This window comes from Lutra lutra, chromosome 4, assembly GCF_902655055.1.
Source record: "Lutra lutra chromosome 4, mLutLut1.2, whole genome shotgun sequence".
Classification (NCBI taxonomy): domain Eukaryota; kingdom Metazoa; phylum Chordata; class Mammalia; order Carnivora; family Mustelidae; genus Lutra; species Lutra lutra.
Genome location: NC_062281.1, coordinates 92,930,345 through 92,954,436, shown reverse-complemented (window position 1 = coordinate 92,954,436; position 24,092 = coordinate 92,930,345). Strand labels below are relative to the sequence as shown.

The following is a 24,092-nucleotide window of genomic DNA, read 5'->3' as shown; positions in this document are numbered from 1 at the left end:
TTCATTTTTACAAGTCTCTTTTCATCCTGCTATATTTCATGTAGTTTCTACTTTTATGTCTTTGGGTTTGATCTTTCTTTTGTAGTGTATGAACTAGTGCTTATTCCATCCAGCATGTTTTTCCTTTCATGATTTTTAATTTTCATCTCTAAAGTTCAATATCGTATCTGATATGTCTCTACTTAAAATGTCCAGGGGTGCCTGGGTGGCTCAGTCGGTTAAGCATCCAACTCAATTTCAGCTCAGATCATGATCCCAGCATTGGGCTCCATGCTCAGTGAGAAATCTGCTTGAGATTCTCTCCCTCTGCCTCTCCACGCACTCTTACATGCTCTCTCTCTAAAAAAGTAAATAAAACTTTTAAAAAAATGTTCAGTCTTTCTCTAGATCTTTGAACATATAGGATATAAAGTTATAATAATTGTTCCACTGTTCATCGTCTGCTATTTCTAACCTCTTGTGTCAATTCCGAGTCAATTTTAATTGTTTATTTATTTATCTATTTATTTTTATTATGTTAAGTTAGCCACCATATAGTACATCATTAGTTTCTGATGTAGTATTCAATGATTCATTAGTTGCATATAACACCCAATGCGCATCACAAGATGTGCCCTCTGTTTTTTTTTAAGATTTAGTTAATTAGTTAATTAATTTGACAGAGAGAGAGAGACAGCATAAGTAAGCAGAGCTGCAGGCAGAGGGAGAGAGAGAAGCAGGCTCCTTCACGGAGCACAAAGCCTGATGTGGGGCTCCATCCCAGGACCCTGGGATCATGACCTGAGCTGAAGGCAGATGCTTAACTGACTGAGCGACCCAGGTGCCCCGAGACGTGGCCTCCTTAATACCCATCACCTGGCTATCCCCACCCCTGAATTACCCTCCCCTCTGAAACCAGGATTTTTTTTTTCTCATTATAGTTCGATTGTCCTGTTGCTCTGAATAGCTTATATATATTTTTAACTGGTTGCAAGACATTTTAAATTTTATCTTGATTGGTACAGGATATTTATTTATTTATTTGTCTATGTTCTTTAGCTTTGTTATGGGATGCAGTTACATTACTTGGAAACAGTTTGATCCAATGGCTTTTGGATTTGAGGTGTTAGGGGAGACAATAGCAGTGTTGTATTAGTTTCCTATCCTTGCTGTGAGAAATTACAACAAATTTAGTGTCTTAAAACAACACAAATTTGGGCTCCTGGGTGGCTCAGTTGGTTAAGCAACTGCATTTGGCTCAGGTTATGACCTTGGAGTCCCGGGATTGAGTCCTAGCTCCCTGCTTAGCAGGAAGTCTGCTTCTTCCTCTGAGCTTCTCCTCTCTCAAGCTCTTTCTCTCTCTCTCATTCTGTTTCTCTCAATTAAATAAATAAAATCTTGGAAAAAAAACCACACACACACACATTTATTAGTTTACAGTTCAGTTCATAAGTCCAATGAGCCTCACTGGGCTAAAATAAAGATGTCTAGGTTTTCTTTATTCTTTTTCTTTTCTTTCTTTTTTTTTTTTTTCCTGGAGTCTTGATAGGAGAATGCATTTCCTTGTCTTTTCTAATTCTTAGAGGCTACCCTCATTCCTTGGTTTATGGTCTACTTTTTCCATCTTCAAAACCGGCAAGAACAGGTCAAGTGTCCTTTTCACACTGTATCACTCTGACCTCCCTCTTGCACTTATTTGATTGGTTCCACCCACCTTAATAATCCAGAGTTGACCCCCCATCTTAGGGTCAATGATTAGCAACCTTAATTCAATCTGCAGTCTTAGTTCCCCTTTGGCATGTAATCCAACATATTCATAGATTCTGGGAATTAGGACATAGACATCTTTGGAGGACCATTATTCTGCCTACCACAAACATTTAGTTTAGGGGTAATTGTTCCCCACAACTAAGGCAAGACTCCTCTGAATACTGTACTCATTATTCTATGAATTATGAGATTTACCATGCTGGTAGGAACAGAGAGTTTTTCTGGTCCCTGTGTGAAGTCTGGGTATTTTCTCTTTATTTTTTCTGGTGGCTCTTTTTCTAGATCCAGAAAGTGTCTTTTCTCACATGCATTGATCAATGCTCTGCTGAACACGCAAGGGAACCCTCTGCTGCCAGTTAAGCTCTATCTGTGTGTAGCTCTCTCCTCCTTAGTACTCCATTATGTGCTTCTAGCAGTGTTGGATTCTGAAGACTCTTAGCTGTGTCCTCAACTCAGGCAGTTCACCAGGCTGGAAATTCTCAAGGAAGGCAGCTTAGTCAACGAAAGGACTCACTTCATTTGTCTCCTGTAACTCAGGGATCACTGTCCTTTACTGTTTGGTTTCCCTGAAAACCACTGTTTCATCTATTTTGTCTGGATGGTTACTTGTTTTAGGTTGGAGGGTAAATCTAATCCCTGTTATTTCATTTGGACCAGAAAAAAAATCTGGTAATTTTTGATTGGATATCAAATATTGTGACTGTTCACCTTGTTGATTACTGCATATTTTTGTATTCCTAGAGGTATTCTTTTTTCTTTCCTAAAGATTTTATTTATTTGAGAGAGAGCTAGTGTGCACAAGAGCATGTATAAGTGGTGAGGGGGCAGAGGGAGAGAGAGAAGTAGACTCCCTGATGAACAGGGGGCCCCCCATGGGGCTGGGTCCCAGGACCCTGAGATCATGAGATCATGACCTGGGGTGAGGGCAGATGCTTAAGTGACTGAGCCACCCAGGCGCCTCATATTCCTATAGGTATTCTTCAGTTTTGTTTTCATACGCAGTTATTTGGAAGCCAAATGGTCTCCAAAGCTGAGGAATTTTCCTTTAAATATTTTCCTTTAAGAATTTTTAATACAGTTCTTTTGTGTCCCACCCCCACGTCACTCCAATGCTTGACAAATGTCTTGGGACCATGTGCTTCAGTAGAGCCCCCTTGCTATAATTTGTCTTTGTCACCTGAGCATCATCAGACTTTGGGAGATTTCTCTCCACCTTTTATAAGCCTTTTGTGCTAGCTCTTAAGCATTCCATTGCAAGTTCAGACCTCAGTAAGTATCTTTTGGAGAAAACTGACCATGCATCTGAAGCCCCTCAGGTTTTCAAGTCCTCCCTTTACTACCATGTGCCACCAAGAGCTTTCTTGGTTTTACTTTACCCCCTCAAGATACCTTCTGCCTGGGCAAAGCTGTCTTCAGTCCATGCCCAGAATCAGCAAATGGCTACAGGGAATAAGACTAGTGATCTCAGTTCACTTGGAGAATTCTACCCTATTTCATCCAGACCCGGTTGCTGATACAGTTCTCTAGATTAGCTGAAAATTCTGAGCTCAGACTGGCTCTTTATCTGGTAGATCCTTGGATTGTCAAAGTCCTCTACTTTGTCTGCAGATATCCTAACTCTAGGTCACTCTTCTAGAGGACCTCTGAACCAAATCTTCTAATTGGGGAAATAAAAGAATTACCATCTTCAGGTTGGCCCCATAAAATATTTTCTGAGATCCAATTGAATGCAACACCCATCCCACTCCCTATTGCAAGATCTGATTTCTAATTGTGACCCAGAACTATTGTAATCTATAACAAAGATCCCTAAAAACATGAACTCAGCTAGGGTATAGGTCATAGTTTTGAGGACTCAGTCAGCCTCAGGTTAAGACTTGCCCCGAGTCGGGTACACAGGTCTGCAATAATCTTAGTGGCTCTTTCAGGTGCTCGGTATTCTTGCCTGATGTTCTTATCATAATCTATCACTAGCAAGTGGGCTTTGGAGGCTGTAGAGTGAAGGGAATCTAGTTCAGAAGTAGTAAAGGAGTTTGTGAAAACCTACTTTTGGTTTAAACATATCCTACATCATATGGACCTTAGGTCTTCTGACCTCTGACAACCTTGCCCTCCTTTCTAGGCAGTCAGTGAAAAGAGAAAACTCTCAAGACAGAAGCTTCCTTCAGAGCACAACCAAATGCCTGAAGAATTCCAAATGGTAGGAGAGCATGGAGAAATTCATCTTCAGCAGAGTAACTGCTCTGGAGCCAAAGAATGGGTTTAGGGAGAGAAAGGACTCCAGACTTGCATATGTGCTGTGAACACTGGCCATGTAAGCCAGTGGCGGGGGGCGGGGGACGGGAAGCGGAGAGATTTATGAGGTCTTTGAGCAATGTGTATTGTGTCGGTGCAGAGGATGAGAGTCGGAATACAAGACCCCAAACCAGGTGGGCCAGAGAAAAATGCTTTAGGAACCACACACCAATGCAAGTTTGGGCATTGATAGAATTCTGGTGCCATGCTGTTTTAGAGATCATGGTGCATGATGTTTGGGAGAGCATTGGGTCAGAGGCTGAGTCTGCATCATATCTGACACTTTGCTTGATGGCAGTTAGTCTCTTGACCTGCTCCTGGGGGTTAAGGTGAACGTTTCTTCTGTCTGCAATCACTCGTCTTCATCACCTGCCCGACTTCACCCCTTCACACTTCACTGATCACCTCCCCTACTGTTTTCACCCTGTAGTAACTACCCGTGTCATTCTCTTATCTCCCTTAAGGAAATTTAACTCACTTTAGACACTGTAGAGTGGCAAATATAGGGGAGTCTGACTGTGTTGTTTTAGGCAAAGTCTAGAGCTCAGCTATGTAAAAATTCTGTGAAATAAAGGGATGGAAGACAAAAATTATCCTGTTAACATCACGAACAAAGCCATTTGAGAAGAGTGATTTGCTGTCAGAATAAAGCACACAATCCACTTTCATATACAATGAAGTATCTGTCTGAGAGTAAGAATAAGTCGGATCTTCATCCTTGGATGTGCATTAGAATCATCTGGGGACTCTAGTACAGATGCCTAGATCCCATACCAGAGATTTCCATCTAATTAGGGATGGAGGTAATAGATGGGGCACCAATATTTTCATAGGACCTGCGTAGGGGATATGAATGTACACACAGGTGAAAACCCTTAGTCTAGGGCCTCAGCAAATCTAGCACAGGATAATAGCTAAGTACACAGATTTACAGGATGTGCCACATTTCAAATCCCTGAGTTCACATTCCTCTAGTTAATGATGGGATAGCCTGAAAAAGAGGAAAATTGGCAGATGGTTGGATGACACCACTTTTGTCCACACCTATGACCTCTCTTTATTCAAATGTGTTTGTGTGGCAGTTTGCATTCTTTACGTTCTGAGATCACCAAAGCAGATAGATCTTTATAATATAACCAGTGACCAATGAAGAACTCAAATATTATTGCTGTATAATACTTTTATTCAACAATTTTCTGGGGAAAACCTCACATTTCTGTATGTGTTACATCACATAATCTTCAGACATATCAAAGTCCAGTGACAAATGACATTTGGGGAAAAGATTTGAAACCCATTCTTGTATGCCAATTCTTATATGCTGAAAAGCAGCCCTGTACCTCAGCACTAAAGGTTACAAAAAGCACCATTTAAAGGAGGACTCACATATTTAATTCCCTTCCAAATTATAGTCTTACTCCCCCTTTATGACAGAGCTGCACTCATTCAAAATGCTTCAGTGAAATAACAACCAGCATCCTTCAATTTACCAAAATTCAAACAAGTCTCACTTATGAGGCCCACTGTGCAGATTAGGACTAATGGACATCAGTGAGCTTTCGCTGTTCTAAAACCACAACCTAGGTACGGTAAGTGTTCTTTGGATGGGAACAGAAAAGAAGATGATCAAATACATAATATAATACTTATGGTAGGTAGTTATCCCTTGACCACTTGACTACAAAATCCAGTGGTTTCACAGCAATCTTACTGCAAAAGCACTGTGCTCCAATGCAATTAATTCAACTCCAACTAACATTGGAACTAATAAAAAATTTAATTTTTAATGAAACTTAATCACTTCAAACCACAATAGAGAAAAGCAAAGTCCACATTTGAATCCTAGAGGGATTCCATTGTTAAGAATTAGATTTCTTGAGGGGGTGGGGGGAAGTGATGTGGGGAAGCTGAGGGGCAGGTGGTGCTTTCTGAAGGGGGCGGGGGGAAGGGGAAGAAAAAAAAAAAAAGAATTAGATTTCTTAAGTAACAGACTCTTGAGACTTCTTTCTTTCTTCTTATAGTTTAAAAATAATAGATTGGCCTTTTTACTCCAGAGGTCTAGGATCACTGCAGAAGTGATAGCTCTTCAATCTTCCACTGTGGTGGGTGCTTAAGGAAAAATAAATGCCTAGGATCCAGAGTCTTCCTAATCCCTAGCCCTCCCAGGTGCTCCATCTGTAACTGGAGCTATCAGTCCCTGGTAGAAGACAGCAAGGACTTGGTTTTAAGGATGTGTCAGAATAATGTGTGAACAAATTATGTATCTGCTTATAGCCTATGCCCCAAGTCATTATTACGTGAGGACTTAGAAATCTCTGAGAATAGAATATTTTTCGAACACACACAACATAGACTATTGCATATCATTTTTAGTTGAGGTCAAAATTTAAAAGCCCTATTTCCCCAATTAGAAGCAGGGGATTCTATCATTAGTATGTCTCCTTCATTTATACTCAGATTAATATAAGCAGAGTCTGAAGGTAACACTTCTTTCCAAACTTAACTTCATTTTAGCAGCATACACGGAGTACCGACACTTTGCAAAGGTTTTTATCTCAGATCCATTAGGTCTACGAGAGACAAGAATTGGAGGCCTGGGATTAGTAAGATCCTCTCAGAATCTCCTCTTGGACTATTCTTTTATAGGGTTTCTCTACCATATAAGCATTGTTTAAAAAAAAAAAAAGCCAATACACTTGAGGCCAGGCATGCTCCTAGGGGGCGTTACCTACAGTGACCCAATCCCATTCAACTCTAACTTTTTTTTTTTTTTTTAAGATTTTATTTACTTCTTTGACAGAGATCACAGAGAAGCAGGCAGAGAGAGAGGAGGAAGCAGGCTCCCTGCTGAGCAGAGAGCTGAATGTGGGACTTGATCCCAGAACTCTGGGATCATGACCTGAGCCCAAGGCAGAGGCTTTAACCCCACTGAGCCACCCAGGCGCCCCTCAACTCTAAGCTTAATGCAAGCTTTAACCATGACCAGACCAGCAGGATGACGAAACATTTGTTTTAGGTAATATTTGACCTAAGGCTCTGGTAAAGTCAGCTTGACAAATGAAGGTAAAGCAGAATATAAAAGAAAGGGTAGACAAAAGGAACAAGAGACAAAGGGATGTTTATACAGTAGATTTTGCACAATGAGATCCAAAGGATATCAGTATGTTATGTCTCATTTAATTAACCACAAGAAAAAGGCTATTTTTAGTTCTGAGTTACTTAAGCCTTTTAACTTTCCAGTATCCTTAGCTCAGGCACTCTTCCTTTTCCTCACAACCCCCAAATCATGATGTATTTCTTGAAGGATCAGCACTCCTGAAGAGTGATTTTCAAACTTTGACTCTGTGAAACTCCTATAGGAAAAAACAACAACAAACAAAAACAAAAACAAAAAAGCTATGTTTTTTAAAAGCTAAAAAGGTGGGGGTTTTTTCTGCCTTTTTTCATTTTCAAAATCTGCCAAGCTCTCTTCTTTAGAAAATAAACTACCCCTTTAACCAACACAGAAGAATGAATAGGTTGTACTCTGGGCTACCTTCCTCCTTCCCTCTCTACCTTCTAGAACAATTTCTTGGGGACAGACTGTGTGTAATAGGCTTATCAGGCCCAAAGGGTGCATTAGGAGTGTGGAGAAGGAACGGTGCTAAAGGAGGCATCACTCAGTTCCCCTTGCCTATCCTCTTCCGTATCAGCTGGTAGGCTCTCATTTCACATTTGGCTGGGAGATTACCAAAGAATTCAGGAAACTGACACTTTCTGCACATATCCAGATTAGGAAGGTTTGAAGGCCACCAGCACCAGTGACTGGAGCCAGAGCCAGTTCACAGAAGCTGCTGGCCTGAGAAACTGAAGGAATCTCTTTTCCTGCCCCACTCTACTGATACATCTGTGTAAAAAATTTAATACACAAACACATAGGCAATTACACTTCAATACTGTTGACAAGAAATAGTGTGATAAAACCCTCCAAGTAACAACCAAGGCTTTGAATCCTCCTATATGCCCCACTTATCTAATGGGTATTAGAAAAAAAAAACAATAGTATAACTGTAGACAGTGCAGATCTTGAGAGTTGGTTATAATAGGATTTGGCCTGGATTTTTTAAATGAAACACCACTCAAAAAGTGGTTGGGACCACAAAAGTGTTTTGCTGCAGAAAGGGGCCTCACGTAGCTAAAGCTCAAAGTTTTAAAGTTAAGTATTTACTCTCAGAAAGTAACCACCAAAGCACTTAGAAATTTGCATTCCCAGCAAAACAACCCCATGCCCTACTGCCTCACTCCCAGGATCTAAGGCCTACACACCCAAAGATAGCTGTGTCATCAGCTTTGAACAAGAAAGAAAGGAGGTAGCTAAACTGACCTATGGGTGCCCTTTCAGTGTGCCTCATCCTAACAGTCAAGGTGTCCCTCAAGCATCAAGTTTGGCCTCTTTCAGTGTTGAATGTTTTGACTTGCATTTATCCTTAATGGAAGAGCCATAGATACTTGGAAAAAAGAAAAAAAAAAAAGTTTTCTCTCTGAACCCTAAGAGTGGATTGAATAGCTACTTTTCATTCCACAAATGAGAATCATTGACCCCACTTCTTCATCAAACACTTTAAAAAAAGAGAAAAACAAAACGGTCCTGTTTGTACTTGGTGCAGGGAAGCAATACTATTCATGGTTAGGAACCCCAGGGATATCTTCTTGCTTCTTGGCCTACTAAGTCTGAGTTGAAGATAATTTTTAGGTGCACCAAAGGAACCCAAATTTGTTTCTAGAACACTGTTTAGTGATGTGCACAGGGTTGGCCACACTAATGTAAGACTACAGAGGGCTAGATGACTACTCTCTTGTTGAAGAATCTTGAGAACCATTTATCAAGAGCCTAAAATTTTCCTATTCAGTGTCTTAAGAATCATGAAGAGGCATTTTTTAACTAAAGAAAAATGTAGGCGCATAAAAATCTCCCAAAGATAAAAGACATTAAAGTGTTCCCTGGTTCCACTCCCACCTTCGAAGCTGTCTGCTCTGCAAAAGAAAATACGGAAGCAGGGCCAGGCCAGGTGGGACTAACCTATGGGAATGTGTCAAGACAGCCTAAGCTGTGGCACTAAACTAAGAAAGTAGACCTTCTGCCCTCTGCCTTTCTTATAATGCTGAGACGTATTTCTTTAGTAGAAGGGAAAACAAGTGGTAACAAAGTGGCCTGGGCCTGTGCTGGGCTGAAAAGGAGACTTCCTGGCAGCCCCAGTCTGTGTGGTAGGTCAGGTCTCACATAGCCTTGAAAGGGGTCACTGGCCAGTGACTTCTGTGTTAGGGATGGGTCAGGTATAGGATCTGAGGGAGGTTATCAAAGTAAGAATGTGAAATGAGATGAGAAAGGGTTCCTGTGGGGTATCTGGTATAAAAAGCACAGACAGTGCCACATACTCTAGGAATACAGAGAACCCATGCAAGGGAAAGCTGCCCCTGCAAGGAGGCAACTGTAAGTGGGGCAGAAGTCTGGCACAATCCCATCCGTTGGAAAGCCAAGGTAGCAGTGGCAGAATCTCTACCCAACAAGGATCCTGAGAGTTGGCTCTTCATCCATTTTAGGGAACAAGCTTCCTGTAATTGGTCTTTCTGCAGCTCCCCCAAATTGGTCTTGGTGAGTCCCCACAAGCAGAGAGAACACATCTAGCTAGGAGGCTTCCATTAACCTTCCTCTCATATATGTGTGTGTATATATACGTATATACATATATATATGTATGTGCATATATATGTAATACACACACACACACACACATATATATATAACTTTTTTGTCTTAAAATAAATTCCATGAACTCATAAAGCTCCCATCTGCAATCGAATGAAAAGCAGAGCATCCTACTCAAAGGCTCTGAAACACACATATCAGCCTCAAAGCAAATTAGCCTTCCAGTCTTAGGTAAGACTGGTCCAGTCTAGAAAGGCAAGGGAGATGCTTCTCTTAAATCCTGGGAGGCAGGAAGGGATCCCTTCAGATGGGCTTATACAGCAGAGTAGTGACATACTTCTTCTTGTAGCGATGGGTTGCACTAAGGACCATCACACTGTCCTACAACAGAAAGAAACATGTAGCTGATTCGTTAGTTCAGATGACAGGTGGCTCTTCCAGCCACCAGTCCTTCACAGTCACTCACTTTTAACAGAGAGAGTTGGAAAAACAAACAAACAAACAAACAAAAAAAAAACAGAGAGAGTTGGTATCATATAAACAGGCTGGTCCAATTCAACTTAAATTCCAATCCTGACTCCAACTGTTACTCTATTTGTGGCCTTGCATAATCTACTTGATGCTTCTAAGCCTTCTTTCCTCATCAGGACAAAGGATAACACCTACCATGAAAGTGGTCATAGGAGACTATCTGGCACAGTACCTGACACATAGCAGATGCTGAAGAAATATTACTTTCCTACCTTCTTACTCCCTTCCCAACCTCAAATTTGAATACTGGGCTTAAAACTAGCATGGCAGGCGGGGAAGATATCCTGACATTCATTTGTAGAAGTCTAAAATGCAGTGAGGGGCGCCTGGGTGGCTCAGTGGGTTAAGCCGCTGCCTTTGGCTCAGGTCATGATCCCAGGTCCTGGGTTCAAGCCCCACATCGGGCTTTCTGCTCAGCAGGGAGCCTGCTTCCTCCTCTCTCTCTGCCTGCCTCTCTGCCTACTTGTGATTTCTCTCTGTCAAATAAATAAATAAAATCTTTAAAAAAAATTAAAAAAATAAAATAAAATAAAATGCAGTGAGAAGGGGAGTGATTTTTTTTTTCCATTTCCAAGCCCCAAAGAAAGTCTAATTTCCATTTCATACAGGGATGAACTTAAAAAGTTCATTCTAATCAAGAAGAGACTCAGGAATCCCCCTCTATCCTTGAACAAACTAGACCCCAAAAATCTTCCTTGAAAAGACACTCAATCCAATGGATCAACTCACACAGCCTAAACACTCTGACAGAACCTGGAGTGGGTCAAGTGCAAGCTGAATCACAGTAATCAAGACCCTGATCTGCGTTAGAACCAATGTGCCAAGTAAGAGGTACTCTTTCCCTGGCTGTGTTACAGCTTAAGGGCATGCCATAGGAGGAGATGGTAGGCCCGGGAGCATCAGCTGATAGTCAAGGAGCAATTACAGGAGGCAAAATTCAGTCTGATTCAAAGAACCCAAGCAAATCCAACTGAGAAACCAATGCATCTTCCCAATTTCCCATACACTGAGTTATCTACAATGAATGCTTCTCAGATTAATATTCTGTGACCGGAGTATGCTGATCACAGCCTAAATATGACAGATGCTAGGAAGGTAAAAAAAAAAAAATTGGCTCCAGGAACGGTTTGGTAGAAATGAAGAGCAGATGAGAGAAAAACCTTGGAAAGACCTAGCACAGAGATCTCTAGGAAAGAACGTGGAATGAGGACAGGAGGACCTGAGTCCTCTCTCTGGTACTTACTAGTATTATGACCTTCTCTGAGCCTTAGTTTCTTTATCTATAAAACAGGGGTTAAAAATAATACTTACCTCACAAGGTTATTATAAAATTTAAATTCAATAATATATATTTGAAAAGTACCACATCATCTGTTAAAGGTAGCTGTATCAGTGATTTCCCTAATCTGGCTGCATACCTAAGAAATAAAAGCAGTCTAAAAAACAAGTACTGGGGGGTCCATCCTAGATGGACTTGTTCAGAATCTCTGGGGCTGTAGGCTTTGGAACTGTATTTTTACAAATTTCCCCAGGTGATTCTGACAATGGTCAGCCTAGTCTGATAACTACGGAGTCATATAAAACTCCACTCCAATAGCCAAACCACAAAGACATGACAAGACTGAAAAGGTATTTTCAACCCAGACTCTAATGCGGCGGAGAAGCTAAGGAATCTAGAATTGGAGGGGACAGAGCAAATCTGGTCACATTCCTCCTTCACCTGGTGTAGTGGAGAGATGCAGCACTCAAGGACAGCTCACATCCACCTTTAAAAAGCAAAAGCCTTAATCACATCCAAGCATTCTCTGAACTGGAAGATCAACTTGTTTTGCCTGCAAATGAAATCCTAGTGCTGTGAACTCCAATTTAATGAAGTACATGGTACAAAGGTTATAGCTATCCAGAAAGAAACCAGGAAGCAAACAAGTTCATTCAATCACAGAGCAATTCAGCTAGCCAGAACATAGGGATGGGGACTAAGATTAAATACAAACAAACAAAAAACCCACCTACCAGTTAAAAAAAAGAAAGTTCATCTCCTATAATTTGACCTTATACACAGCTTTAGCGTCAGTGAGGTAGCAGGGGAAGTAAGCAGTGGAGAAAACATGTTACCCCTGCCCTCCCATTTTGGGAAAGAGGCAGGCCCACCACTTACCTTAATGGATAATGCATAGAGATGGTTCAGCATAACATGATTGGGCTCAGGAAGCAAGGCTGGGTCACACTAAGAGAGAAATAAAAAAATCACTAAATGGAGTTAAGTGCACAGTTTTGATTGAAACAGTTTACTCTTCCTTAGAGCTCTTTGGAACTATTGAGAAATGCTAAACTAGAATGTGTGTTTCTTTTAAATAATACACTCACCCTAGTACATATCAATTTTTATGTTCTCATTACAGAGAATTAGGAAAATTCCGAGTCCAGGACAGAAACTCTAAGCCTTAGCATCTATTTATCTCCTTTAATAGAACTAAAACAAAAATCTTGTCCACAACACATATAGAAGATTTGTGTTAAGAGACAAAATAATCTTAGTGGGAATCAAGTGGATTGACTAAAGATGTAAATTTTATGGAAAAAAGAAACCAAAAACCAACCCAAATCCCATATACTCCCTTTGTATATCCCCAAATGGTAAGTATGCCTTATCTTGTGTTGGACTGGAAGTCCCAGAAATCAGTTCTAGCAATCCATGGCTCTGGTTCTAATTCATTAGGACCAGAAGATAACTATGGATTTTGATATTAGTACCTGGAAAAGTAACAACCTGGCCCTGGAAAAAGGAACCTGTAATGCTATAGATATGTATGATTTATATTCTCAACATAGCTTTGTAATAATCCTGACCTCCAGGATTACTAACTTTGGCTCAAATAGTCCTAATAACCCCCAGATGCTGCAGCAATTCTCAGAGTACTCACAGAAATATTAGTGTCCTTGTTAAGAATAACTTGAAGAAGGTGAGGAGGTAGGATGGGTGGGGATTTGAATCTCTCCTCAGATCGAAACACATACATTTCTTGACCATAAGGCCCTGGGGGAGAGCTGGAAAGGTCTGGAAGAGATTTATCCAAATATAAGGGAAAGTTGTGGAGCTAGTAAAACTGCATGGAAAAAACCATCAATACATGGCAGCTAATATTAAATACAGTCATAGATCATAAACTTGTAACCTGCTGGTCTACAACTGTAATGCAAAGAAAAAGTCTGAATCATCTTGAACATGAACCCTGAAATTCCTCAACATGGTGACATGATGTAGACGACAGAGGAGGGGATGAGAAGTGAAAGACATAGGTTCAGAGAAGAGCTACTCTATTTTTCAGTTGTATGATTAGAGCAAATCCTTCTAATATGGTCAGTTTCTTCATTAATAAACTGAAAGATAATCTCTACCCTATTTCACAATGTTTTCACAGGAATGAAAGGAGATAACAGACGTGACAATGCCTTGTAAACTGCCAAACGATGTGAAAAAATTAGATTTTTTCTTTTTTCCACACAAGAACAGATAACAAGGCTATAAACACTAAGACTGCTGATACTACAATGATTGCAACAATGAGGACAAGTTTACTAACAATGTAGTAGTTGTTAGGGAAATGTAAATCAAATATCACTTCACACTCATTAAGATGGCTATAATAAAAACACACACAATAATAATGGTTGGTGAGGATGTGGAAAAACTGGAACACTTGTGTGATCCCCATTACTGCTGGGAATGTAAAATGGTGCAGGAACTTTGAAAAACAGTTGGGCAATTTCTCCAAAAGCTGAACTTGAAGTTGGCATATGACCCAGCAATTATACTCTTGGGAAATGAAAACAAGTCCACACAAATACTTAAGCACAAATGTTGAGAACATTGTTTTTAACATACAAAAAGTGGAAACGATCCAAATGTGCAACGGCTAATGAATCCCTACAATGGAACTTTATTCAGCCATAAAAAGGAGTGAAGTACTGAGACATATTACAACATGGATGAACCCTGAAAATGTGCTAAGTGAAAGAAGCCAAACACCAAAGACCACACACTGCATGATCCCATTTATATGAAAAGGTCCCAAATGGGCAAATCCATACAGACACAAAGTAGATCAGGAAACTGGTGAAAGAGGGAAGAGTGAGATATCAAAAGTATGCGCGTCTTCTTTCTACAGAATGATGATTCCCTATCTACTGCTCATCAGTTGCTTCTCTAGAATCATATAATCCAAAAATGTAGAGTTGCAAGTGGTCTCATCACTTAACTCAGTATAATCAAGCCCTTGTTAATCACTGCCCCACCAGTCAAAAAGAATGTTCAGCTTTACTTACTGGGCTTGTATAATGAAAACTATTTTTACGATTTTCATAAACAATTATTATACCCTTGATTGGTCTTTTAGAAGCTGCATAAGCCACCTCTGTACCCTGAGATTCCACTTTGGGTCGTGTCTCCACAGATGAGAATCAACTGAGATTCTAAGCCTCTGATTATCGTGATATGGAACTGAGAACCAGAAAGGCTAAAGGACCTGTGCGTGACTTCAAAGCTGGTGAGTAGCCTGGGCAGGCTTTGAACTCGCAAGGGAACAGTATACCCACTGGGAACAGGGTGCACAATTCTTTAGACAGTTACAGCCTTTAATATAATAACTAAAATGGTAACTGTGAGCATGGTTAGCAAATCAGTCTTCTGATGCTGTAGCAAATGTGATGAAAGCCATGGGAAAAAGTAAGATTGGGAGAAACAAAAGGATACAGGTCTTTTCCTCTAACAGGAAATTTATTTTTTCATCAAAATCTTATAAAATTTCAGTTAACATACACACAAAAGAGTTGTGAGGGTTTTGTAACCCTTTCTCCCCAGAAACAGTCATAGCTGGAGGGCCATATAAAACTGTGGAACACCTAGCCTAGCTATCAAACTGGCAGGATTAAGCTAATGCAGAGGCAACTAAACAAGGCAAACCAGACAGAACTAGTCTCAGCTGGTGAAACTGCCAAAAGGTCAATGAAAACTTGAAATATTGCTAGAAACAGCTTTTTAAACTATAGACTATAACCCATTAGTAGCTCATGAAAGAAAGGATAAAATAGAAAATAGAGTGTATCACATATAACAAAGACAGACATTCTGCTGCGACTTGTCTTACAGTGTGCACGTGTGTGTGTGTGTGTGTGTGTGAGACAGAAAGAGAGGGAGAGAGATGGAGACAGGAAGAGAGATGGGAAGAGAGAGACTGGGTTACAATGTGTAAAAAAAACGTCTTGCTGTAGATCTTGGTTAAAAAGTTTGAAATCAAATACACTAGACTGAGTTTTTTTTCCTCTCAGACAAGACCTAAATGTTCAGAGGACAAACATATATATAGATATATATATGAATATGTGTTATACACACATACACACATATTCACATATTTATCTATATATATATGGCTATAAAACACATATGTGATTCAGAGGATTCCTGAGAAAATGAAAAACAAAACCACTCTTGGGAAGAAACATGCATTATAGGAAAAACACATCAAGAAAGAGCAAATACGGGGCGCCTAGGTGGCTCAGTGGGTTAAAGCCTCTGCCTTCGGCTCAGGTCATGATCCCAGGGTCCTGGGATCAAGCCCTGCATCGGGCTCTCTGCTCAGCAGGAAGCCTGCTTCCCTTCCTCTCTCTCTGCCTACTTGTGATCTCTGTCTGTCAAATAAATAAATAAAATCTAAAAAAAAAAAAAAAGTTATAAAAAATTTAAAAAAAAAAAGAATGAGCAAATACTATAAAATTACCTCGACAAGATGTCTCCGAGCTTTCCATTGAATCTAGCTTTAAAGCATCAAACACCTCGAAGTCAGATTTCTTGACATGGATCAAATTGTTAATTGTGCCAAGCTGACTGGTAACCACAGGCTGAAACAATGAAAGGAAAATATTCATATACCCTGTTTTAAATTCATCTCTTCCATCTAACTCTCCTATTTTAAAAAATGATCATGCTCGACACCTCCATCTTTAATCAAGAGAGAAATCTTCCAGTGTAGGAGCCCATCAATCCTGAGAGCAATGACATTGACACCAAGGGGAATAATAGCCAAAAGGTCAAAGTAAGTTAATGGTTACCCTTGGAGATCAAGGCCTTACCTCTGATGGATCATGAACCCATTGTCCATCCACGAAGAACTTGTACTGGTGCTCTCCCTCAGGGAGGTCTAAGATGGCAACAAAGTCATTATGGCTACAGAAGAAAACAGAAGGTTAAACAAGCCAAGTTCCTGTTAGAAGACAGAATGTCAATGTAAAAACCATGAGACACTCACAACATCCAACAGTGATCTCCCACATTCCTAGGCAATTGTCCCCACTGGAATAAATATAGACCCATTCTCCTTTTCTGTATCACCTTGAGCACATATTTGCCAGCCCCTCCCAATAACTTTAGTTCTTAATATCTGGAAAAGAATAATAGTTGTTAATCCCCCCAAAATGATTCACCTTAGTACAACTAATTTGCTTCAGTAGGAACAGATCCTTCACAAGTGTAAAGATAGCAGGTACCTTCAGAATACAGAAGTGCCTCAAGGTACCATTTTCCATATTTTGATGAGCACTTTCTGAAAAATAACCTACTGAAAAAGGGCCATTCTGATTACCAAGTAGTTCATTATTGCTCTGCAAGCAACAGCTCACATTACTCCCTAGAACATCAATTGTGTTTTTAGTGCAGAAGTCAGAACAAGTGGACTCAGCCAGTTATAGATGACTTCCCACGGGCATAGGCAGGACTTGTATTAACACAGTCCTAAAGAATGTACCCACAAAGCTGTATGACAAGTTCCTCTGAGGCAATGACATTCTAACTGGTTAAGCATTTCTGACTCACTACAAGATTAAAAAAAAAAAAAAAAAAAAAATGCTACAGATGTAATCATTGGCCACAGAACATGTTCTAGAGAGATTCCCTAGCAGGTGGAGAGGAGCAGTCCAGCCAGGTCTCTCTCCTGAGTAGGGAAATCAGGTCTGTACTCCTGGACCCTGTAGACTCAACCAAGACACTCGTCTTCACCTCTTAATCAGTGGAATCTTGGTGCTCCAATTGTTGAAGGACCCAGAGATGAAGACCTCCTTGCCTCCTTCAGACCAGCGGATAACAGTGGGCCGGGCCTGCTGTGTGGGCTTTACGGAGTCCTCCAAATCCTGCTGCCATGATACAAACTCTTTGTCCCCAGGGAGCTGTAAGAAGCATTAGGTCATCCCTAAATTGTGACCCAGGAACTCTTAAAAGGTCACTCTCCTCCCTAGGGCAGAGAGAGATGCTAGGTTTCTGGGAAGGATCAGTAAGCCTTGAAGTTAGCAACTGAATCAGATTTTGAATATACTATAGAGAAATAACCCATCTAGGACCAAATGGTCAAATGGCTTATGCTCAACGGTTGCCCAAAGCACAGCCTAACTTTAGAGTTTGCAAGATCACTCACCCTTTCAGAGCCTGAGGATCTCCCTTTCAGAAAAGAGGTGGGGGAAGCTTACTTCTCCCTGTTCCAGATTAACCTACAGGCAGGCAATTATGACATGCTTCTGAGTCTCTCTTAAGAGAAAAAAATATGAAAAAAAAGTACACTTCCATAAAAAACAATAAAGTTAGCCAAGTATTTTTCACATATAAATATGAATAGCTCTGAATTATCAGCTGTAATGCAAGTCTGAGACACTGAAATTCATAAGTAATTCATAAACTTCATTTTGGCTAATTGGTTACAAAAAGAACATTAAAAGTATAAGAAAATCGTATCATTGGTTTCTTAATTTTTTTTTAAAGATTTTTATTTATTTATTTGACAGGGAGAAATCACAAGTAGGCAGAGAGGCAAGCAGAGAGAGAGAGGAGGAAGCAGGCTCCCTGCTGAGCAGAAAGCTCGAACCCAGGACCTGGGATCATGACCTGAGCCGAAGGCAGCGGCTTAACCCACTGAGCCACCCAGGCGCCCCAGTTTCTTAATTTTTTTAAAAAAAATTTTTAAGGATTTTATTTATTTATTTGACAGAGAGAGATCACAAATAGGCAGACAGGCAGGCGGGGGTGGAGGTGGCGGGGAGGAAGCAGGCTCCCCGCTGAGCAGAGAGCCCAATGTGGGGCTTGATCCCAGGACCCTGAGATCATGACCTGAGCCCAAGGCAGAGGCTTAACCCACTGAGTAGCCCAGGAGCCCCTGGTTTCTTAATTTTTGAGAATCAGAGGATCAGATCAAAAACAAAGATTCCTTTTACAAAAGCAGTTCCAATATCAAATAAGGTATGTAGGATTAAAAAAAAAAAAAATGGACTTCTTACTTAGTTTCTTTTCATTAACCATCTTTTAGAACAAGAGTTAGCAGACTATGGCCAGGGAGCCATATGCTTTTTTTTTTTTTTTTTTTTAAGATTTTATTTATTTGACAGACAGAGATCACAAGTAGGCAGAGAGGCAGGCAGGGAGGGAAGGGGGAAGCAGGCTCTGAGCAGAAGGCAGAGGTTTTTTTTGTTTTGTTTTTTGTTTTAAAGATTTTATTTATTTATTTCACGGAGAGAGATCACAAGTAGGCAGAGAGGCAGGCAGAGAGAGAGAGAGAGAGAGAGGAGGAAGCAGTTTCTCTGATGAGCAGAGAGCCTGATGCGGGACTCGATCCCAGGACCCTGAGATCATGACCTGAGCCGAAGGCAGCGGCTTAACTCACTGAGCCACCCAGGCGCCCCGCCATATGCTTCTATAAATAAACTTCTTTGGAAAATAGCCACACTCTTTCATTTAAATATTCTCTATAACTGCTTTCATGCTAAGCAAAACTGAACAAGTGAGAGGCTGTATGGTCACAAGGTCTAAAATATTTACTGTATAGTCCCTTACAGAAAAAGTTTGCTGATCCCTACTTCAGATTGGTTTAAATGACTTTGGTAAACAGGACTGTACTGTATCAAGTAAAAACATCCCCAAATAAAATAGTATGAGTTAAAAAAAAGGATTAACTTATTCATTTGGGCTTTACTTTGAAAATGGCTAGGGTAGTCTACCTTCCATACGGTCTCTCAATAGTCCTCAAAACTATACTGTGAGACAAGAGGAGCAGTATAAACTTGAGTAAACAGAGAAACAACTGAAGGGACTTTCACATTCCATAAGGAAGAGTCATAAGTGAAAAGCTTTATCTCCATACTCTTAAGGCAATGCACTGTTGCCTGACTGGTTGCATTAGAATTACAGAAATTTTTACATATGCCTAAGAATAACTCTGATTCTGATTTAGATATAGGGCCTAGGAATCTGTTTTTAAAAAGATACACAGAGAGGGATGCCTGGGTGGCTCAGTTGGTTAAGCAGCTGCCTTCGGCTCAGGTCATGATCCCAGCGTCCTGGGATCGAGTCCCACATCGGGCTCCTTGCTTGGCAGGGAGCCTGCTTCTCCCTCTGCCTCTGCCTGCCACTCTGTCTGCCTGTGCTCACTCTCGCTTCTCTCTCTATGACAAATAAATAAATAAAATCTTAAAAAAAAAAAAAAAGATTCACAGAGAATAATACTGATTGTTAAAATAAACAAAGAAAAAAACTCCACAGATACATCCTAAAATATTTACAGATAAAATAATATTTGATAGGATGTCTGGAATTCGTTTCAAAATAATTGCGGGGGAGAGTGGCTTGGGGTATAGAAGATATAAATTTGTTCACAATTTGATCATTGTTTAAACTGGGTGATGGGTATATAGGAGTTCATTACACATTCTACTCTGAAACATGGAATATGTTTCCAAATTTCCATGCAGTGTTTAAACAAATCTCAAGTGATTCTAATGTGCAAATAGGATTGAGAACCAGTGAACTAGTCCACTGAAGAAGACTGGTGGCATTTGAAGCAACATAGGCCCCACTGCCACTGTTCTATGAGTTACTTTCATGATTTAGTATTTTCAGTTCAGAATTTGAAAGCTAGAAACTATTAATATGCCTAGCTTTGGAAGAAAGCACTTCCACATATGACATGACACTTCTATGGCAGGCTTGTGTTCAGCTAACAGAAAGACCATTTACTCCAAGTTAAATCGTCACCAAAATCATCAGAAAAAGAGGCAAAACAATGAGAACTAAAGTTTGAAAATGTTTAAGTAAAACAATGAAGGAAGATGTAAAGAGACTAGATTGAGAACTATAAAATTTAAATGTAGAATATGCCTTAGGAATTGCCTGAAACAATGTCCTTATTCACAAATGGCAAGACTGAGGTTAGGGAAAGAATGAAACAAAATAGGTTCCATTTCAGATGGACCAACCTGGGCTTTTATCCAGCACAACGGTTACTGCAGTCACAGTCTGACAATACACTGTACTTAAATCCTGAGTCATTGATGTAGGAAAAGGGTAAAATTATGAGGTGGATCACCTTGAGAAAGCTTTGAAGAAGTAAATTCAAATGACTGGATAGATGGCCCAAATGTTGAGGAAGAAGTTCTGAAGTGGGAGAAAGAAGAAAGGAATGGAGAAGAAACCCCAGGAAGTGTTTTTTTTTTTCTTTTATCACCGTCACTTCTTCTTCTGTAGTTATGTTCTCAATTGGGGTTCAAGAAAATAAACAGAATCCAAATTTTATGTGCTACCTATGGGGCAAAGCATTCTTTATTCTCTAAAACCCCAGTTTGGTGAAAGGTTTGAAATGACAGGAAACATCAAACGCACCCGAATCTCTTCAATCCCTCCATTTTTGTACTTTATCCCATCGTACTGCCTGCAGGGATCATTGTATTTCATGCTGACAGCTCTAAAGGTGAATAGAAACATTCGGATGGTAAGCACATTGCTGTCAGCTCCATCTACCTCTTCTATGGGTGAGCACAAGTTGCCACTTTTCTGAAAGGCCTTGGATTTAAGAGCAAGGTCTTCTGGGCAGCTGTGGGTTGCCCTTTTTCACTGATGCTAACAGCATGTACTACTGGATGTGAAGAAATCCTGGAATCATTTGATCTCCCACTACAGAATATAACTGGGCGTGAAAGAAGCACCTCAGCCACCACAATATAAAGTATGAGATGAAAATTGAGCATTCAACCAAAGGAGGTCCTTTCTTGATCCCCAAGACTAGTAAAAAGTATCAAATAAGCAAGTGGTTGCTGCTCACAATCATGCCAAAGAGGGTAAGGATCAGAAGCGCGGAATTCTTAGAAGGGCAAAAATGATACGGATGCATAGAAACTGCCAGGAAAAAGAAGTTCATTTACCCACCACAGGGTAAATTTGAGAAACTGCCGCCGATGATCAGCAACTCAGGCAACCAACCATCTTAAGTTTTCTACCAGGGTTTACAACCTATAAACTCATCAGTACTCTAAAAGCTGGCACTTGCCGTTAGAAAAACCAGGAATGGGGTGGGGGGTTACAGTCCCCATAGTAAAAATATGGCCAACAGATTAATCGAGAAACAAAAACTCTGCCTCTATCCTATTCTGAGAGAGCACCGCAGTATTAATTACCCATATCTCCGTCCCCCCCAAATTCCTCTAATTCAGAAAACCACAACCTAGCTCAGTGTGATAAGAACCAGGAAAGGGAGGAGGAGCTCTGACCCCCAGCCTGCTGCAGCTGCGCCCACTGACGGCGTGGGGACGCTCACCTTGGAGTCCGGCAGGCTGAAGACACTAGGATCGTCGGTACTCCCCACCATGATCTTATGCTCCTTGCCCGGCGCATGGCCGCCGGCGCCCTCGGCGCGTGAAGACTTGGAGCCGTGGCGCTCGCCAGCCACCCGGTCGCTGGTGGTGTTTCCCATGGCTGCAGCTCGAGTCGGGGGCCACCTGCCGTGGGGAACAACACAGGGCTAGGAACACCCCGGCGGCTGCGTCAGGGGCCCCCCCGGCTCCGCCCCTGCGCCCGGGGACCCGGGCAAGGGAATCCCCGCCCCAGGGAAGCCGTGCCCGGGGTCCCCTCTTTCCCCGGCCTCCAGGAGCGCCCGAACCCCCCCCCCCATAACCCTCTCGACGCCCGCTGCTCAGGAAACCCACTTTTGGGAACACCCGGCATCCCCGCGCTCACTGCCCGGGGGCGTCCCCCTCCTCAATCACCTCCCGCGATGCTCTCCCCCCTCCCCTACCCACTAGTGCGCTGGCTGTTCTGCGGATAGGGCCACCAATAAAGTTATTGAAATTGAAGCCGCGCCCGAGGCTAGCGATCCGGGTTTCCTCCTAAAATGGCTACAAGGCCAGTGGCTCGAGACCCGCCAGGCGCGCGTTCCCTACAGCCGCGCAGCGACGGCTCCTGAAGCTCGCGGGCCCCTCTAGCCGCCGTCGCCTCTATGGTGGGCAGCCTTCTGCGCCGGGCGGGGGCGCCAGCTATGCGGTTAGCCTCGGGGAAATGCCCTCCCGTGGCACTGGGCCAGAAACCGCTAGTGCGGTCCGCTCCAGGGCCTGCCTTCGGGAGGAAGCGGTCTCCAGATGATAATTAGGGCCACCTCCCTGGGCTCAGGTGCTCTGTACCTGGAGATGCGGCGCTTTCTTCCCGGCCGCCTCACCTGGCTTCGGGTTAGCCAAAACGTTTTCTCAGCAGCATTTTTACGCGAGGCAATCCGGGGAGGTGGGTTCCCATGGGGAATTAAAAACCGGACTTCCTACTGGAGTCAGAAGGAAGTAGCGGCAGTTGTTTGAGGTTCAAGCTAACTGCTGTGGGGAGCGGTCAGCCCCAACCGGGGCCCAGGGAAGAAGGGGTCATTAGGAGATAAACCTTGACAAATTAGTGAAACGTTAGTCTGAAGACGAGGAGAAAGCTATTCTAAGCCAAGAAACAGCATATACAATGAGCCACTCGAAAAGAAATCCAGTTTGAGAAACAGAACAACAAAAACATCAGAAGGAACGCTGAAAGGAGAAAAGAACAAAGATTGTCCTGGGGCTGGGACAGATCTAGGTCTTTACTGATAATTGATGGTACTTATATAGTATTTACGAATTCTCACTCTGTATTATAATCATGTACATGTCTAATTCTTTGCTAGAAACCCTTATCACTCGGTATGTGTTACCCAGACCAGCAAGCAGCATAGGCATCACCTGGGAGCTTTTTAGAAGTGTAGAATCTGAGGCTCTATCCTACAGAAATCAGAATCTGCATTTTAACAAGATCCTCAGGGGGAATGTGTATACATTTTTAAGTGTAAGAAACACTGCTTAGACAGCTGGCAGAGAGCAAATCTAGATTTGATTACTTTTCATATTCTGCTTGCATCTTGTACTGAGTAAGTTTTTAATAAACATTTGCCCAATGAAGGGTACATGAATACTGTTTACTGCATTTCTACCAAGATAATACCACTTAAATAGCCAGTGATGGGGAATCCCAAGTCGTACAAGGCCACTCTTTCGAATGAGCAGCTCTATTTGTTGAAAAGTTTATTTTTAATTGCAAACCCATTCACTTGAGTTCGGCAAATCCACTTCTCTGCCTTTTGTCTTTCCTCTGCGCCTAGTAAACTCAGTTATTCTCTGGCTCTTAACCAAGGCACTTTGCAGAAAAAGGTACGTTTTTTACTGTGATCTTTTGCAGGTCCCTCCAAAGCCTGGTTACCTCCTCTTTGGTCCCTACCGTTGCCCTCCCAGCCAGTTCCTTTCTTTCTTTCCATGGGACTCTGAAGCAAGGCCCTTGAAGTAGTAATACATTAAATCTTAACTTGTGGGGGCGCCTGGGTGGCTCAGTGGATTAAGCCTCTGCCTTCGGCTCAGGTCATGATCTCAGGGTCCTGGGATCGAGCCCCGCATCGGGGGATCTCTGCTCGGCGGGGAGCCTGCTTCCCCCTCTCTCTCTGCCTGCCTCCCTGCCTACTTGTGATCT

General features: G+C 41.7%; 2 protein-coding genes and 1 long non-coding RNA gene across 3 annotated transcripts in view; 1 reads left to right on the top strand and 2 right to left on the bottom strand.

Annotated features, from left to right (window-relative positions):
* Nucleotides 1-5,204: 5,204 nt before the first annotated feature.
* On the bottom strand, nt 5,205-22,508 carry PRKAB2 (protein kinase AMP-activated non-catalytic subunit beta 2). Its single transcript, XM_047724924.1, has 8 exons — nt 22,363-22,508; nt 21,886-22,066; nt 17,316-17,482; nt 16,394-16,487; nt 16,042-16,162; nt 13,186-13,319; nt 12,420-12,488; nt 5,205-10,111 (listed from the first exon to the last, which is right to left on the bottom strand). The coding sequence occupies exons 2-8, from the start codon at nt 22,039-22,041 to the stop codon at nt 10,034-10,036; spliced, it is 819 nt and encodes a 272-aa protein (XP_047580880.1). The 5' UTR covers nt 22,042-22,066; nt 22,363-22,508; the 3' UTR covers nt 5,205-10,033.
* FMO5 (flavin containing dimethylaniline monoxygenase 5) overlaps nt 15,904-24,092 on the bottom strand; it is a 49,097-nt gene continuing 40,908 nt past the window's right edge. Inside the window, exon 8 of the mRNA XM_047724923.1 lies at nt 15,904-15,952. Coding sequence (XP_047580879.1) covers nt 15,936-15,952 — 17 coding nt within the window. The 3' untranslated portion in view covers nt 15,904-15,935. The remainder of the gene's footprint in view (nt 15,953-24,092) is intronic.
* LOC125097371 (uncharacterized) overlaps nt 22,449-24,092 on the top strand; it is a 20,229-nt gene continuing 18,585 nt past the window's right edge. The window contains exon 1 of the long non-coding RNA XR_007126526.1: nt 22,449-22,789. This is a non-coding gene — a long non-coding RNA (uncharacterized LOC125097371). The remainder of the gene's footprint in view (nt 22,790-24,092) is intronic.